The 14911-nt window shown below is 36.7% G+C and overlaps 1 protein-coding gene across 2 annotated transcripts in view; it reads left to right on the forward strand.

Annotated features, from left to right (window-relative positions):
* The window catches only part of TMEM144 (transmembrane protein 144), a 39341-nt gene extending 33293 nt beyond the window's left edge, over window positions 1–6048 (forward strand). For both annotated transcript variants that reach the window (XM_059174077.1, XM_059174069.1), the window contains one exon: window positions 4495–6048. In XM_059174077.1, the coding sequence (XP_059030060.1) occupies window positions 4495–4578 (84 nt within the window). In that variant the 3' untranslated portion in view covers window positions 4579–6048. The remainder of the gene's footprint in view (window positions 1–4494) is intronic.
* Window positions 6049–14911: the final 8863 nt, after the last annotated feature.

A 14911-nucleotide genomic window follows, 5' to 3' on the forward strand; every position in this document is an offset into this window, starting at 1 on the left:
TATACCTCAGTAAAGCTGAGGAAAAAAGTTTGCTGTAAGTTGAAAGTCAAAGATTTCTCCATATTATTCAGTATTTTCTGGAGATCCTAGCCAGTATGGTAAAATAAAATTAAGAAAGAAGAGAAATAGATGTAGGAAAGAAAAATGAGAAAACTGTCATTTGCATGTAACATTATCTGCTTTAGAAATCTAAGTGAATCAGCTGAAAATCTCGAGATCTAATAAGATCATTTGGTTAAGTTCTGAAATAGGATAAATATAAAATCAAGAGCTTTTTAATATGCCACCAATAACCAGTTTTAAAAAAGAAAATAAAGGAAACTGGATGGTTAAGTAGGTTAAGCGTCTGGCTCTTGACTTCAGCTCAGGTCATGATTTCGGGGTCCTGGGATCAAGCTCCATGTAGGGCTCCACACTTAGCGGCAGGGGGTCTGCTTGAGGATTCTCTGTCTCCCTCTCCCTCTGCACTTTCTCCTGCTAGTTCTCTCTCTCTCTCTCAAATAAGTAAATAAATCTTTTTCAGAAAATGAAAATAAATGCTATTAAATATTACAAAAAAATATAAAAATATAAGAAAACAATCAACAAGGAATTGCTAGATTTAGAAAATCATTCACTTCACCACAAAAGCTTCCTATAGAACATAAGAAAATATCAGAAAAAATGGGGAAGCTTACCACATTCCTGACGGAGCAACTCACAGTTGTTAGTAGGCAGTTGTTTCCAATTACATTCAGTGTGATTCCAACCAAATTCCAACGGAGTTCTATCTAGAATTTTTGGCCAAGTTTGTATGTAAATGTAAAGAGAAAGAAGACCAAGCTGGAAGCAAAGAATGACTTTTATTGACTTCTGGACTTAAAAAAAAAAAAAAAATGGAAAAAAAAAAGCCTACTTACAAATCTGTCTACAAACAAACTTCAAAATTTAAGAAATATCCAGTGAGACTTGTAATAAAGTGCAGGTGCCTAATTGCCTCTAACAGGTAGTTTAAAGCCAAATTTTAAATACTCTACATGCCAACTCCTTTAAGAAAGAGCTAGGAACTAAACACTGAAACCAAAATCCTATTGGAATTTTTTTTAAAGATTTTACTTATTTGAGAGAGTGAGAGAGAAGGCAGGATCAGGGGGAGAAGCAGGCAAAGGGAGAAGCAGTCTCCCCACTGAAAGCCCAATGTGGAAGTCCAACCCAGAACCCTAGGATCATCACGTGAGCTGAAGGCAGACATTTAACCAACTGAGCCACCCAGGCGCCCCCTATCAGAATTTTTTGAATTATTTTTCTTAGAAACAAGATAGGACCCTAGAGGAAAACAAAAGCAAAACGTGTATCTTTCCTTTTAGGCTCTATTAGTTATGTCTTAAAGCAGTACTTGAAGACACATGTTTGAAAGTCTACAACCTACAGCAGTAAGAACTTCATCTGAGATCCAAGCACTTTTTATGCTAAAGAGTTTTAATGATTTTAGTTAGTCTTAATGCCATCCAGGCTTTTCCAGTTGGAGGATTTTCCACTTTCCACAATGCTCTTTTATATCTGGTATATGTTCATTTTTGGGAAGTTTGTTTTAGAATTTTACTTTTAGCTATTTTAAGTTATATGTATATTATTATCTTTAGAAACAAATTTCAGACACAATGTCTACAGAAGTAACAATGCAGGGAATTACTACCACAATATAGAGCCAGTAGCTACTCCCAGATAAAGAATAGGATTATCTGTTATCTTAGTAGGTGTTTCAGAGATCCAAGTTTAAAACTTTTTGCTTTGAGTAGAATGTTAGCATGATCCTTCTAAGTGTTAATATTCACTTTTGACAAAGGGAAAATATTGCTATCGCCCAAATATAACCGGTCTTTTTCTTTAGGAGACTGGGCAGTTTAGACAGATTCTTAACCTTAAAGGGGAAAAATATTTTAATCTCTGAGAACATCATTCTTCTGACTACGTAGACAGTAAAGGAGAGAGCCCAACAAAGTATTCACATAATTAGGTTGTATAAAGTGCTGATAATTGTTTTTCTTATTTTTTAAAGGTTTTATTTATTTGACAGAGAGAGAGACAGCAAGAGAGGGAACACAAGCAAGGGAAGTGGGAGAGGGAGAAGCAGGCCTCTTGCTGAGCAGGGAGCCCAGTGCAGAGCTTGATCCCAGGACCCTGGGATCATGACCTGAGCCAAAGGCAGATGCGTAATGACTAAGCCACCCAGGCACCCCTGTTTTTCTTATTTAAGTCATTGTATCAGTTGTCTAATTCACAAAGGAGATTTGGGAATCACCTGATTGTATTCCTTCTTTAAGCATATATTTGAGTGCCTACTCTCCATCAGTGCTGATATCTAGGTAAAGGTTGCAGTCTTTAAAACTGACAAGATGTCATGGAAACTTAAAGCTCAGAAGGAGAGAGAGAGAGAGAGAGATGTTTGGGTGCGTGCGCACATGTGCCCAAGCACGTAAATAAGCTGCTCTGTACTTGGCAAGGCTTTGTGGTGCTTTCATTTGTGGAACTTGCATTGGAGCGACTTCTGGTAGTACTCATACTCAGTGAATCAGAAAACAGTTGGTCCCAGCCCAACTTAAAAGACCTCTCCCTATCATCAAATACAGATCATTTCATCCATTTCCCCCCCCAATTCTTTATGAAGTTGAAGAAAAAATATATGAGCTTTTGGAATTTCGACTATGTATTAATTGATATTAATATTAGTAAGAGATAAAAATAATATTATATGATTTGACTGTCAAGAGATCTCAACGTTGTTTTAGAATTTTATCTGAAGTTAGGGAGGTACTGGTACTGTTTTACTCTGTAATGTTCAAACCTTGCTTTAGAGCATCAGGACTTACAATTAAAGAGGGACATAGGGTGACAACCATTAAGATGAAAACAGCCTGGGAGCCTGAAACTATTTCATATGAAACATGGTCAAAGAAGCTAAAATAATGATCCAGAAAATATAAGCTTTAAGAGCATAAGACAGTTATTTTTTTTTTAATATTTGAGGATTTATCTTGTGGGATAGAGATTAAAATCGATCTATCTGTACCCCTGGAGATAGATAGAACTTAACAGTAAATAAGAACACCTGGGTGGCTCAGTTGGTTAAGCCTCTGCCTTTGGCTCAGGTCATGATCTCAGGGTCCTGGGATCGACCCCCACATCAGGCTTCCTGCTCAGTGGGGAGTCTGATTCTCCTCTCCCTCAGCCCCTCTACAACGTTCATGCTCCCTCCCTCTCTCTCAAATAAAAAAATAAATTTTTGAAAAGGAGAACTTAAAGTAAATAAAATATCTCTACTTAACACAGAAAGATACTTCTTTGTTAGGGACACTAGAGTGGACTGTCAGTTAAGCATCCAAATCTTGATTTCAGTTCAGGTCATGGTCTCAGGATAATGAGATGGAGCCTCGTGGTCGAACACTGAACTCAGTGGGGAATCTTTTTGAGACTCTCTCTCTCCCTCTGCCCCTTCCCTCTCTCTAAAATAAATAAATAAATAAATCATTAAAAAAATTAGATACTTCTTTGTTAATCAAAGGTAGACTGGCTACATTGGGAAGTAGTTGTCAGTGTTTCCTGTCTTTAAGACCAGTGCACGTACCCATAGCTGGGCAAAGCAAACTTAGTCTCTGTTTCTTCCTCACCCTTCAGATCCATCTCTGTCTTTCCATCTGCACCTCAGCACCTGTGCCCAGGAAGCCTGTCGTTGCTTCCTTCATTATCTCTTTTTTCACCCATTCTGGACCCTTCTAGTCTGTTCACCATCTGCAAAAAAAGAGGTAGACTTTATGAAAGGTGAACCCCATCTTTCACCACATCCAGCTGCCTGTTTCTTTAAATTCTGCCCATGACTTGGAAAAATAAAACCCCAAAGTGTACATGGACTATGAGATCCCCGTCAGCTCTGACCATAGCTCTCCAACCTGGTTTTGCTCCGTTTGACTCTCATAATCTGTGGGCACACTGCCTTCCTTTCGATCCCTGGCAAGTATCACACTTAATCTTACAACAGAGATTTGCACATAAAATTCCTTCTACCTGGAACCCCTACTTGTTTCCCGACCCGATTAATTGGTACTTATGGTTAGAAGCTTAATTCTTCACCCTCCAGACCAGCCTCACTAAGACTCCTTTGTAGCTCCCCTCAGAAACAATCATGGTCATTTACTTATTAACACCCCTCTCGCTTTGTAGCATTCTTTCTGTGATGATTAACTTCTCTCTCCCATCAGGGCACATTTCCTGAGCATTTTAACCCCCGCATATGTTACTGCAAAGTGGGTGTCCACATGTATTTACTGAGTGGATCAATTAGGAACGTTCTAGTGGGTTTTTGAGGGACTCTGGGTGATTACTTGGCAGGATAGCAAAAGGCATCCTGGTGGCTAGAGCAGATGGTTAGTAAGGTCCCTAGAAATCTTGACATTCTGTGTTTTCTGCATGTTTGATTCGTGTTTCCTTAATTACACTTACTTTTTTTTAATTATTCAGGGTCTACAAAACTACCTACTGATGATATTTGCATTTTTCATCATCTTGACTGGAGCATTATGCACAGCTTTCTCCAAAATCTAACAATCACAAGACCAGCAGATGGCAGCAGTGGGTAAGAGAACCCTGCTACAGGACTTGAGGGATTTATGCTGAGAACAGAGTTTATTTTCTTCCAGCAAAGGGATCTCAACCCATCTTGGATTGGGTAAATGATTTTTTTTTTTTCCACAAACGTGTGAATAAAGGAGAACTAAGTTTAAGTCAAGTAAAAAAGTGGAAAATTTTTCTAATGAACTATTTATGATGGTAGGACTTTACTGGGGGACTAAAATGTCGGCCTTCTTGCAGCATTATAGCCAAGAGTGCTCCTTTTACCACAATACACACTCGATGTTGCATAATCAGCAAAACGGTGAAGTTCATATACACAAAGAATTTTGTACATGTCCAAGTTTCCAACGTATTACCCTCGTTAATGAAAAGAGGCAGAAAAATGTTGGGGAGAGAAATGGAAAGAATATCTTCCTTAAAATAGAATTAGACTCCAAAGCTATCTAGATCCTTTGCCAGAAAAAGTAAATGTCAGAGTTAGTAATTGAATATGAAAAAGGCCATTTCATTTTTTGCCCAAACTTATTTTTACTTCAAATTAATATTGCTCAACTCTACATCATCCCCTCATCTTAGCTCAAAATGCTTTTGATTATCTCCAGATAAAATCCATCTTCAGAAAACAAAAAGTTCCAACCATTGAGAATATGTGTCTAATACACATACAGACATTAGCAGGTAGACACACGTAAATACACACACGTATATGTCTGTCTGATTCTAGACTTGGAGGGAACTCTAGAGTTGCTATAGTGAGGGTCCAGCTTATTAGAATAAGAATTTGCAGGCGTCAAACACTTTGAATGTAAAATTTATTATTATTTTTCTGAACTATACTTTTCTAAAATCCCTTTTTAAACTGGAAGTTTTCTTCCTGTTTTAACTGGTGGTTTCCATTAGGGAAAGAAAATTAATGGACATGTTATTTTTATATATATATCAAAAGAGACAGAATAGCATTCTGCTTATGTGTTTGTACTCTGGTACTAACCCAGGTGGGTTTCATCTTCATTGTATGACTTTGAAGAAGTTCCTGAGCCCCCTGTATCAGATTCCTCATCTATAAAACGGACATAATGATAATGATAATAGTTATCGTAAGGCTCAAATTAATTAAAATCCATAACATGTTCATGAGTATCTGGCACTTGGCAAACATGTATAATTCTTAGCTATAATTATTATCTATTGTTTAAGAAAGAAGATGTGTCTATAGATTGGAAGATATTCTGTAAGAGCTGCTGGTCTCACCACCAACAATCCAAACAACTAATTATTATTCATTCCTCTATTTGAGTACAATTTAAATAATGATACTGGAATCTCTATTTCATTATTAAATTCTTTGATTGTAACACCTTACCAAAACTCATTTGAATTTTAACTGGAAGTATCACTAATTATGTTGATAACTTTAAATAAATTGACATGACAGAAAAGCTATTTTGCTTACTTGAATATATTTTCAAATTTCATATTGATTTAATTTAATTATTTAATTAAGCATTTAATTATTCTGTAGTTGAGAATGCCAATTTATACACAAAATTTTAAATGTGAAGTAAAGCAATTGCAGAAGAAAAATGAGGAAAAAATCTTATTACCCCTTACAGTTTCTGCTACCACACAATGCTTTTAGTGTTGAGTGTTAAGAGAAAAGAGTAGTGGGGTGGCAGGGGGACAAGCTTTTCAAAATGGTTACCATGTAGAAAACTTGCTATGTAGAGATTAGTCTAAACAAATGATTATCAAATTTCTACTTTCTTTTGCTCAATTTATGAAATTAACACCTATCTCTCCAGAACTTTTGAGGCTTTGTTTTTCCTTGTCTAGTATGGTCAGATTCTTGTGTTTTAACTTTTTCTTGCTTTGCTTTCTGTCTATGTGTACAGAGAAGGCAGGCAGTACCTTAAGTAGGGGAGTGGCAGGCCAATGAGGCCGACATCCAGATTATGGGAATTATTAATGATCAGAATAAAAACTTCTAACTTCTCAAAATTCCTAATGGGTTTTATGGAATTAATAGTACAACATTTCCCCAGAGTTAACAAATAAATCTCCATTCCTCTTGTACTCATTTATTTGCACTATCTTATATGTATCAATATTTGTGAGCTGAAAAACACATTTGAGTTAAAAAGGCAAATTATAGAACCATGTGCAAATATGATACCATTTAGGTAAAATTTTAAGAATCAAAATAGTTTATATTTTTCTATAAATACTTATATATGCAAGAAAATCAGAAAAATACATATACAAAGCTCATAATAATGTTTGCCTTTAATGAGGATAAATGAGATAATGGCAACACTGGGGTCAATGTGAACTTGAGCATTATCTGTAATACTCTAATTTTTATGGCAATGAATTCATATTTTTTTCTTTAATATCTGTTAAAGAGTCAATAGCAAAAGAACTCCAAACACATGTCTAAATGTTGAAGTAATTAACACTAGGTAAGGAAAATATGGGTGTATGTTATTTTCCTCAAAGCAAGCATGAAAATGCACAGGCAAATAAAAGAGATCAAGGCAAAGTTGGGAAATTTTCCAACTTCAAAGTCCCACCTTCTAAGGATAGAATCTAGAAACTCACTTTCCTAGCCTCCCTTACAGTAAGATGTGTCGTTCATGATTATATAGCCTCCAAATAGACAAAGTAATCTAGAATGACAGAAAACAAATTATGGTAGCCTGGGACATGAGGGTTAACTACGAAGAGTATAAGGGAAACTTATGGGTTGCTGGAAGTGTCCTGTATCTAGATTCTAGTGGTGACTACATGAGTGTGTATATTTGCTCATAATACTCTCCACCTGAGTGGGAGAATTTTACTGGATGCAAATTATACCTCATTAAAGTTGACTAAAAGTTTATTAAAATAGGCTATCTGTGTGTGTGTGTGTGTGTGTGTGTGTGTGTGTGTGTGTTTTAATGAGGCCAAATTTCTGAAACAAGTGTTTTAGGTAGGTCACAGAATATCCAGCAGGACCATGGAATTGATGTTGGAGGCTACATAATCAGAAACAATACATCCTACTGCAAGAAAGGATACTATATTTTATGAAAAAATGTTTTGCCTCTTTTGAGATAATCATGTTTTTTCTTTTTACTCTATCAATATGGCGAATTACATTTATTACTTTTCAAATATTAAACCAATTTTGGATTCCTCGGGTAAACACTACTTAGTCATGATGTGTGTTTTAGCCTTTCTATATACTGTTGGATTTAATTTGCTTTTCTGTTCATGATGAATATTGTTCTGTAATATCAGGGTAATGGCTTTAAAAAGTTTGCAAAGGATTAGTACTTTTCTTCCTTAAATGTCTGGTAGAATTCAAAAGTAAATCTATTTAAGGCTCATTTTCTTTAACATATATAGGTTGATTCACATCATCTATTTCTTGATTGAATTTTCTTAATTTTTTCTTTCAAGGAATTTACTCATTTCATATACATTAAGATTATTAGTATAGTATTGTTTATAATATTTATTCATTCTCCTTTTCATATCTATAGGCTCTGTAGTAATATCCACTTTCTTTTTTTTTAAGATTTTATTTATTTACTTGACAGACAGAGATCACAAGTAAGCAGAAAGGCAGGCAGAGAGAGAGAGGAGGAAGCAGGCTCCCTGCTGAGCAGAGAGCCCAATGTGCGGCTTGATCCCAGGACCCTGGGATCATGACCTGAGCTGAAGGCAGAGGCTTTAACCCACTGAGCCACCCAGGTGCCCCTAATGTCCATTTTCTCATTCTTGATATTGATAATTTGTTCCTTCTCTTTCTACGAACATTCTAGCTAAAAGTTTATGAATTTTATTCATCTATTCAATAAATTAGCTGTAGATTTACTTGAGTTTTCTCTGTCCTGTTTTTCTCTTCAATTTCATTGATTTGTGTTCTCTATTATTTATTGTTTCTTGTAAGTTTTTAACTTGCTTTTATTCTCCACCCCCCCTCCTCTTTTTCTGTATCTCCAATTATACATACATATATTCTACCTTCCTTGATCTTCCCAAATTCTTATTTCTATCTACGTAACTCAGGAAGCCTTTGGGCTCTGTGTTCCTCCTTATAGCACTGCAGCCTTTAAACTCTACGTAGGCAGTAAAATTGAAAAATTACAGTGCTCAGCTTATTCGATTCCCCTCTGACAGGGATCATGGTCATGTCCTGCGTTTGGTCCAATGTTTCACACGTTTTGTTCATTTTGCTGTTTCTTCAGTGTATAAAGATTAACATGATTCCTATTACTCCATCTTTACAAGAATTAGAAATTCTCTGATTAGCATTTTGTTATATTTTAATTTCAACTTCTCCTCCATCACATTTTCATGAATAGCAACATCAAAGAATAATTGGGCATTCTAGTTGGTTGAATATGTCTCCCCCCAAAATATGTCTAAGTCCTAATTTCTAATACCTGTGAGTATGACCTTATTTGGAAATAGGGTCTTTGCAGATGTAATTAAATTAAGGATCTCAAGATGTGATCATCTTGGATATAGGATGGACTCAAAATGCAATGACTAGTATCCTTATAAGAGAAAAGAAAGAGATTATTTGATACAGAAACATGAGAAGAAAGCCACATGAAGATGGAGGCAGAGATTGGAGTGATGTAACTACAACCCAAGGAAGGTCAATGATTGTGGGAAGACAGTGAGCTAGGAGGCAGGTTTGGAAAGTGGTTCTCCTTCAGATCTCCTGAAGGAACCAACTGCCCCAGACTTTTATCCACTAACTGTGAGAAAATAAATTGCTGTTGTTTTAAGCATTCAAGTTTGTGATAATTTATTGTCTCATCCCTAGGAAACTAATTCAATGATCTTACAAAATAAGACACACAAATGCAACCCATAACCTTTAATACTGGCAATACTACTATCCAGAAAAAGATGTTGGCCAAGCTGCAAAGCAAACACAGAATAAGTAGGAAAATTACATGTTGTGAAGGTCTCGAAAAGTGGCTTTTTGTCTTAACAGAGTTAAGTATTTTATCTTTGGATAATACAGGATGGGGCATACCTCTCTTCCTCTATAAAATGCAATAGAATATGTCAGATGCAAAAAAACTCACCACAAAAAAAAAAAAAAAAAAAGAACAAGAGGCAATACCAAAGGCTAGGGACCTAATCAATACAGACATTGGTAATATGTCAGATCTAGGGTTCAGAATGACGATTCTCAAAGTTTTAGCCAGGCTCGAAAAAGGCATGGAAGATATTAGAGAAACCCTCTCTGGAGAGATAAAAGCCCTTTCTGGAGAAATAAAAGAACTAAAATCTAACCAAGTTGAAATCAAAAAAGCTATTAATGAGGTGCAATAAAAAATGGAGACTCTTACTGCTAGGATAAATGAGGCAGAAGAAAGAATTAGTGATATAGAAGACCAAATGACAGAGAATAAAGAAGCTGAGCAAAAGAGAGACAAACAAATACTGGGCTATGAGGTGAGAATTCAAGAGATAAGTGACACCATAAGACAAAACAACATTAGAATAATTGGGATTCCAGAAGAAGAAGAAAGAGAGAGGGGAGCAGAAGGTATATTGGAGAGAATTATTGTAGAGAAGGGAAAAGGGAACAAGCATCAAAATCCAGGAGGTACAGAGAACCCCCCTCAAAATCAATAAGAATAGGTCCACACCACATCACCTAATAGTAAAATTTACAAGTCTTAGTGACAAAGAGAAAATCCTGAAAGCGGCCCAGGAAAAGAAGTCTGTAACATATAATGGCAAAAATATTAGATTGGCAGCTGACTTATCCACAGAGACCTGGCAGGTCAGAAAGAACTGGCATGATATATTCAGAGCACTAATTGAGAAAAACATACGGCCAAGAATACTATATCCAGCTAGGCTATCATTGAAAATAGGAGGAGAGATAAAAAGCTTCCAGGACAAACAACAACTGAAAGAATTTGCAAACACCAAACAGCTCTACAGGAAATATTTAAAGGGGTCCTCTAAGCAAAGAGAGAGCCTAAAAGTAGTAGATCAGAAAGGAACAGACAATATACAATAACAGTTTCCTTACAGGCAATACAATGGCACTAAACTCATATCTCTCAATAGTTACCCTGAATGTTAATGGGTTAAATGCCCCAATCAAAAGACACAGGGTATCAGAATGGATAAAAAAACAAATCCCATCAATATGCTCGCTACAAGAAACTCATTGTAGGCCCGAAGACACCTCCAGATTTAAAGTGAGGGGGTGGAAAAGAATTTACCATGCTAATGGACATCAGAAGAAAACTGGGGTGGCAATCCTTGTATCAGATCAATTAGACTTTAAGCCAAAGACTATAACAAGGGATGAGGAAGGACACTATATCATACTCAAAGGGTCTGTCCAACAAGAAGATCTAACAATTTTAAATATCTATGCCCCTAACATGGGAGCAGCCAACTATATAAACCAATTAATAACAAAATCAAAGAAACACGTCGACAATAATACAATAATAGTAGGGGACTTAACACTCTCCTCACTGAAATGGACAGACCATCCAAGCAAAAGATCAACAAGGAAATAAAGGCCTTAAGTGACACACTGGACCAGATGGACATCACAGATATATTCAGAACATTTCATCCCAAAGCAACAGAATACACGTTCTTCTCTAGTGAACATGGAACATTCTCCAGAATAGATCACATTCTGGGTCACAAATCAGGTCTCAACTGGTATCAAAAGATTGGGATCATTCCCTGCATATTTTCAGACCACAATGCTCTGAAGCTAGAACTCAATCACAAGAGGAAATTTAGAAAGAACCCAAATACATGGATACTAAACAGCCTCCTTCTAAAGAATGAATGGGTCAACCAAGAAATTAAGGGAGAATTGGAAAAATTCATGGAAACAAATGATAATGAAAACACAACTGTTCAAAATCTGTGGGACACAGCAAAGGCAGTCCTAAGAGGAAAATATATAGCAGTACAAGTCTTTCTCAAGAAACAAGAAAGGTCTCAAATACACAACCTAACTCTACACCTAAAGCAGCTAGAGAAAGAACAACAAAGAAAGCCTAAACCCAGCAGGAGAAGAGAAATCATAAAGATCAGAGCAGAAATCAATGAAATAGAAACCAAAAAACCACAATAGAACAAATCAATGAAACTAGGAGCTGTTTCTTTGAAAGAATTAATAAGATTGATAAACCCCTGGCCAGACTTATCAAAAAGAAAAGAGAAAGAACCCAAATAAATAAAATCATGAATGAAAGAGGAGAGATCACAACCAACACCAAAGAAATACAAATAATTATAAGAACATATTATGAACAACTCTATGGCAACAAATTTGACAATCTGGAAGAAATGGATGCATTCCTGGAGACACATAAACTACCACAAATGAACCAGGAAGAAATAGAAAACCTGAACAGACTTCTACCCAGTAAGGAGATTGAAACAGTCATCAAAAATCTCCAAACAAAAGCCCAGGGCCAGACAGCTTCCCAGGGGAATTCTACCAAACATTTAAAGAAGAATCAATACCTATTCTCCTGAAACTGTTCCAAAAAATAGAAATGGAAGTAAAACTTCCAAACTCAATTATGAGGCCAGCATCATCTTGATCCCAAAACCAGACAAGGATCCCATCAAAAAAGAGAATTACAGACCAATATCCTTGATGAACACAGATGCAAAAATTCTCAACAAAATACTAGCCAATAGGATCCAACAGTACATTAAAAGCATTATTCACCATGACCAGTGGGATTTAATCCAGAGCTGCCAGGTTGGTTCAACATCCACAAATCAATCAAGGTGATACAATACATTAATAAAAGAAAGAACAAGAACCATATGATATTCCCAATAGATGCTGAAAAAGCATTTGACAAAGTACAGCATCCCTTCCTGATCAAAACTCTTCAAAGTGTAGGGATAGAGGGCACTTACCTCAATATCATCAAAGCCATCTATGAAAAACCCACCGCAAATATCATTCTCAATGGAAAAAAACTGAAAGCTTTTCCGCTAAGGTCAGGAACACGGCAGGGATGTCCATTATCATCACTGCTATTCAACATAGTACTAGAAGTCCTAGCCTCAGCAATCAGAAAACAAAAAGAAATTAAAGGCATCCAAATCGGCAAAGAAGAAGTCAAACTATCACTCTTGCAGATGATATGATACTATATGTGGAAAACCCAAAAGGCTCCACTCCAAAACTGCTAGAACTTGTACAGGAATTCAGTAAAGTGTCAGGATTTTAAATCAATGCACAGAAATCAGTTGCATTTCTCTAACAAGACAGAAAAAAGAGAAATTAAGGAGACAATCCCATTTACAGTTGCACCCAAAACTATAAGATACCTAGGAATAAACCTAACCAAAGAGGCAAAGAATCTATACTCAGAAAACTAAAAAGTACTCATGAAAGAAATTGAGGAAGACACAAGGAAATGGAAAAATGTTCCATGCTCCTGGATTGGAAGAATAAATATTGTGAAAATGTCTATGCTACCTAAAGCAATCTATACATTTAATGCAATTCCTATCAAAATACCATCCATTTTTTTCAAAGAAGTGGAACAAATAATCCCAAAATTTATATGGAACCAGAAAAGACCTCAAATAGCCAAAGGAATATTGAAAAAGAAAGCCAAAGTTGGTGGCATCACAATTCCGGACTTCAAGCTCTATTACAAAGCTGTCATCATCAAGACAGTATGGAACTGGCACAAAAACAGACACATTAAAAAAAAAAAGAAAAAAACAGACACATAGATCAATGGAACAGAATATAGAGCCCACAAATAGACCCTCAACTCTATGGTGAACTAATCTTCGACAAAGCAGGAAAGAATGTCCAATGGAAAAAAGACAGTTTCTTTAACAAATGCTGTTGGGGAAATTGGACAGACACATGCAGAAAAATGAAATTGGACCATTTCCTTACACCACACATGAAAATAAACTCAAAATAGGTAAAGGACCTCAATGTGAGAAAGGAATCCATCAAAATCCTTGAAGAGAACACAGGCAGCAACCTCTTTGACCTCAGCCACAGCAACTTCCTGGGAACATTGCTAAAGGCAAGGGAAGCAAGGACAAAAATGAACTATTGGGATTTCATCAAAATCAAAAGCTTTTGCACAGCAAAGGAAACAGTTAATAAGACCAAAAGACAACTGACAGAATGGAAGAAGATATTTGCAAATGACATATCAGATAAAGGGCTAGTATCCAAAATCTATAAAGAGCTTAGCAAACTCAACACCCAAAGAACAAAGAACCTAATCAAGAAATGGGCAGGGGCACCTGGGTGGCTCAGTGGGTTAAGCCATTGCCTTCTGCTCAGGTCATGATCTCAGGGTCCTGGGATCGAGTCCTGCATCGGGCTCTCTCTCTGCCTGCTTCTCTGCCTACTTGTGATCTCTCTCTGTCAAATAAATAAATAAAATCTTTAAAAAAAAAAAAAAAAAGAAATGGGCAGAGGACATGAACAGACATTTCTGCAAAGATGACATCCAGATGGCCAACAGACACATGAAAAAGTGCTCCACATCACTCGGCATCAGGGAAATACAAATCAAAACCACAATGAGATATCACCTCACACCAGTCAGAATGGCTAAATTAACAAGTCAGGAAATGACAGATGTTGGCAAGGATGCGGAGAAAGGGGAACCCTCCTACACTGTTGGTGGGAATGCAAGCTGGTGCAACCACTCTGGAAAACAGCATGGCGGTTCCTCAAAAAGTTGAATATAGAGCTACCCTATGACCCAGCAATTGCACTACTGGGTATTTACCCTAAAGATACAAACATAGTGATCCGAAGGGGCACGTGCATCCGAATGTTTATAGCAGCAATGTCCACAATAGCCAAACTATGGAAAGAACCAGGATGTCCATCAACAGATGAATGGATCAAGAAGATGTGGTATATATACACAATGGAATACTATGTAGCCATCAAAAGAAATGAAATCTTGCCATATACAACAACGTGGATGGAACTAGAGGGTATTATGTTTAGCGAAATAAGTCAATCGGAGAAAGACAACTATCATATGATCTCCCTGATAGGAGGAAGTGGAGATGCAACGTGGGAGGTTTGGGGGGTAGGAAAAGAATAAATGAAACAAGATGGGATTGGGAGGGAGACAAACCATAAGTGACTCGTAGTCTCACAAAACAAACTGAGGGTTGCTGGGAGGAGGGAGGCCGAGAGAGAGGGGGGTGGGGTTATGGACATTGGGGAGGGTATGTGGTATGGTGAGTGCTGTGAAGTGTGTAAACCTGGTGATTCACAGACTTGTACCCC

This window comes from Mustela lutreola, chromosome 1, assembly GCF_030435805.1.
Source record: "Mustela lutreola isolate mMusLut2 chromosome 1, mMusLut2.pri, whole genome shotgun sequence".
NCBI classification, from domain to species: domain Eukaryota; kingdom Metazoa; phylum Chordata; class Mammalia; order Carnivora; family Mustelidae; genus Mustela; species Mustela lutreola.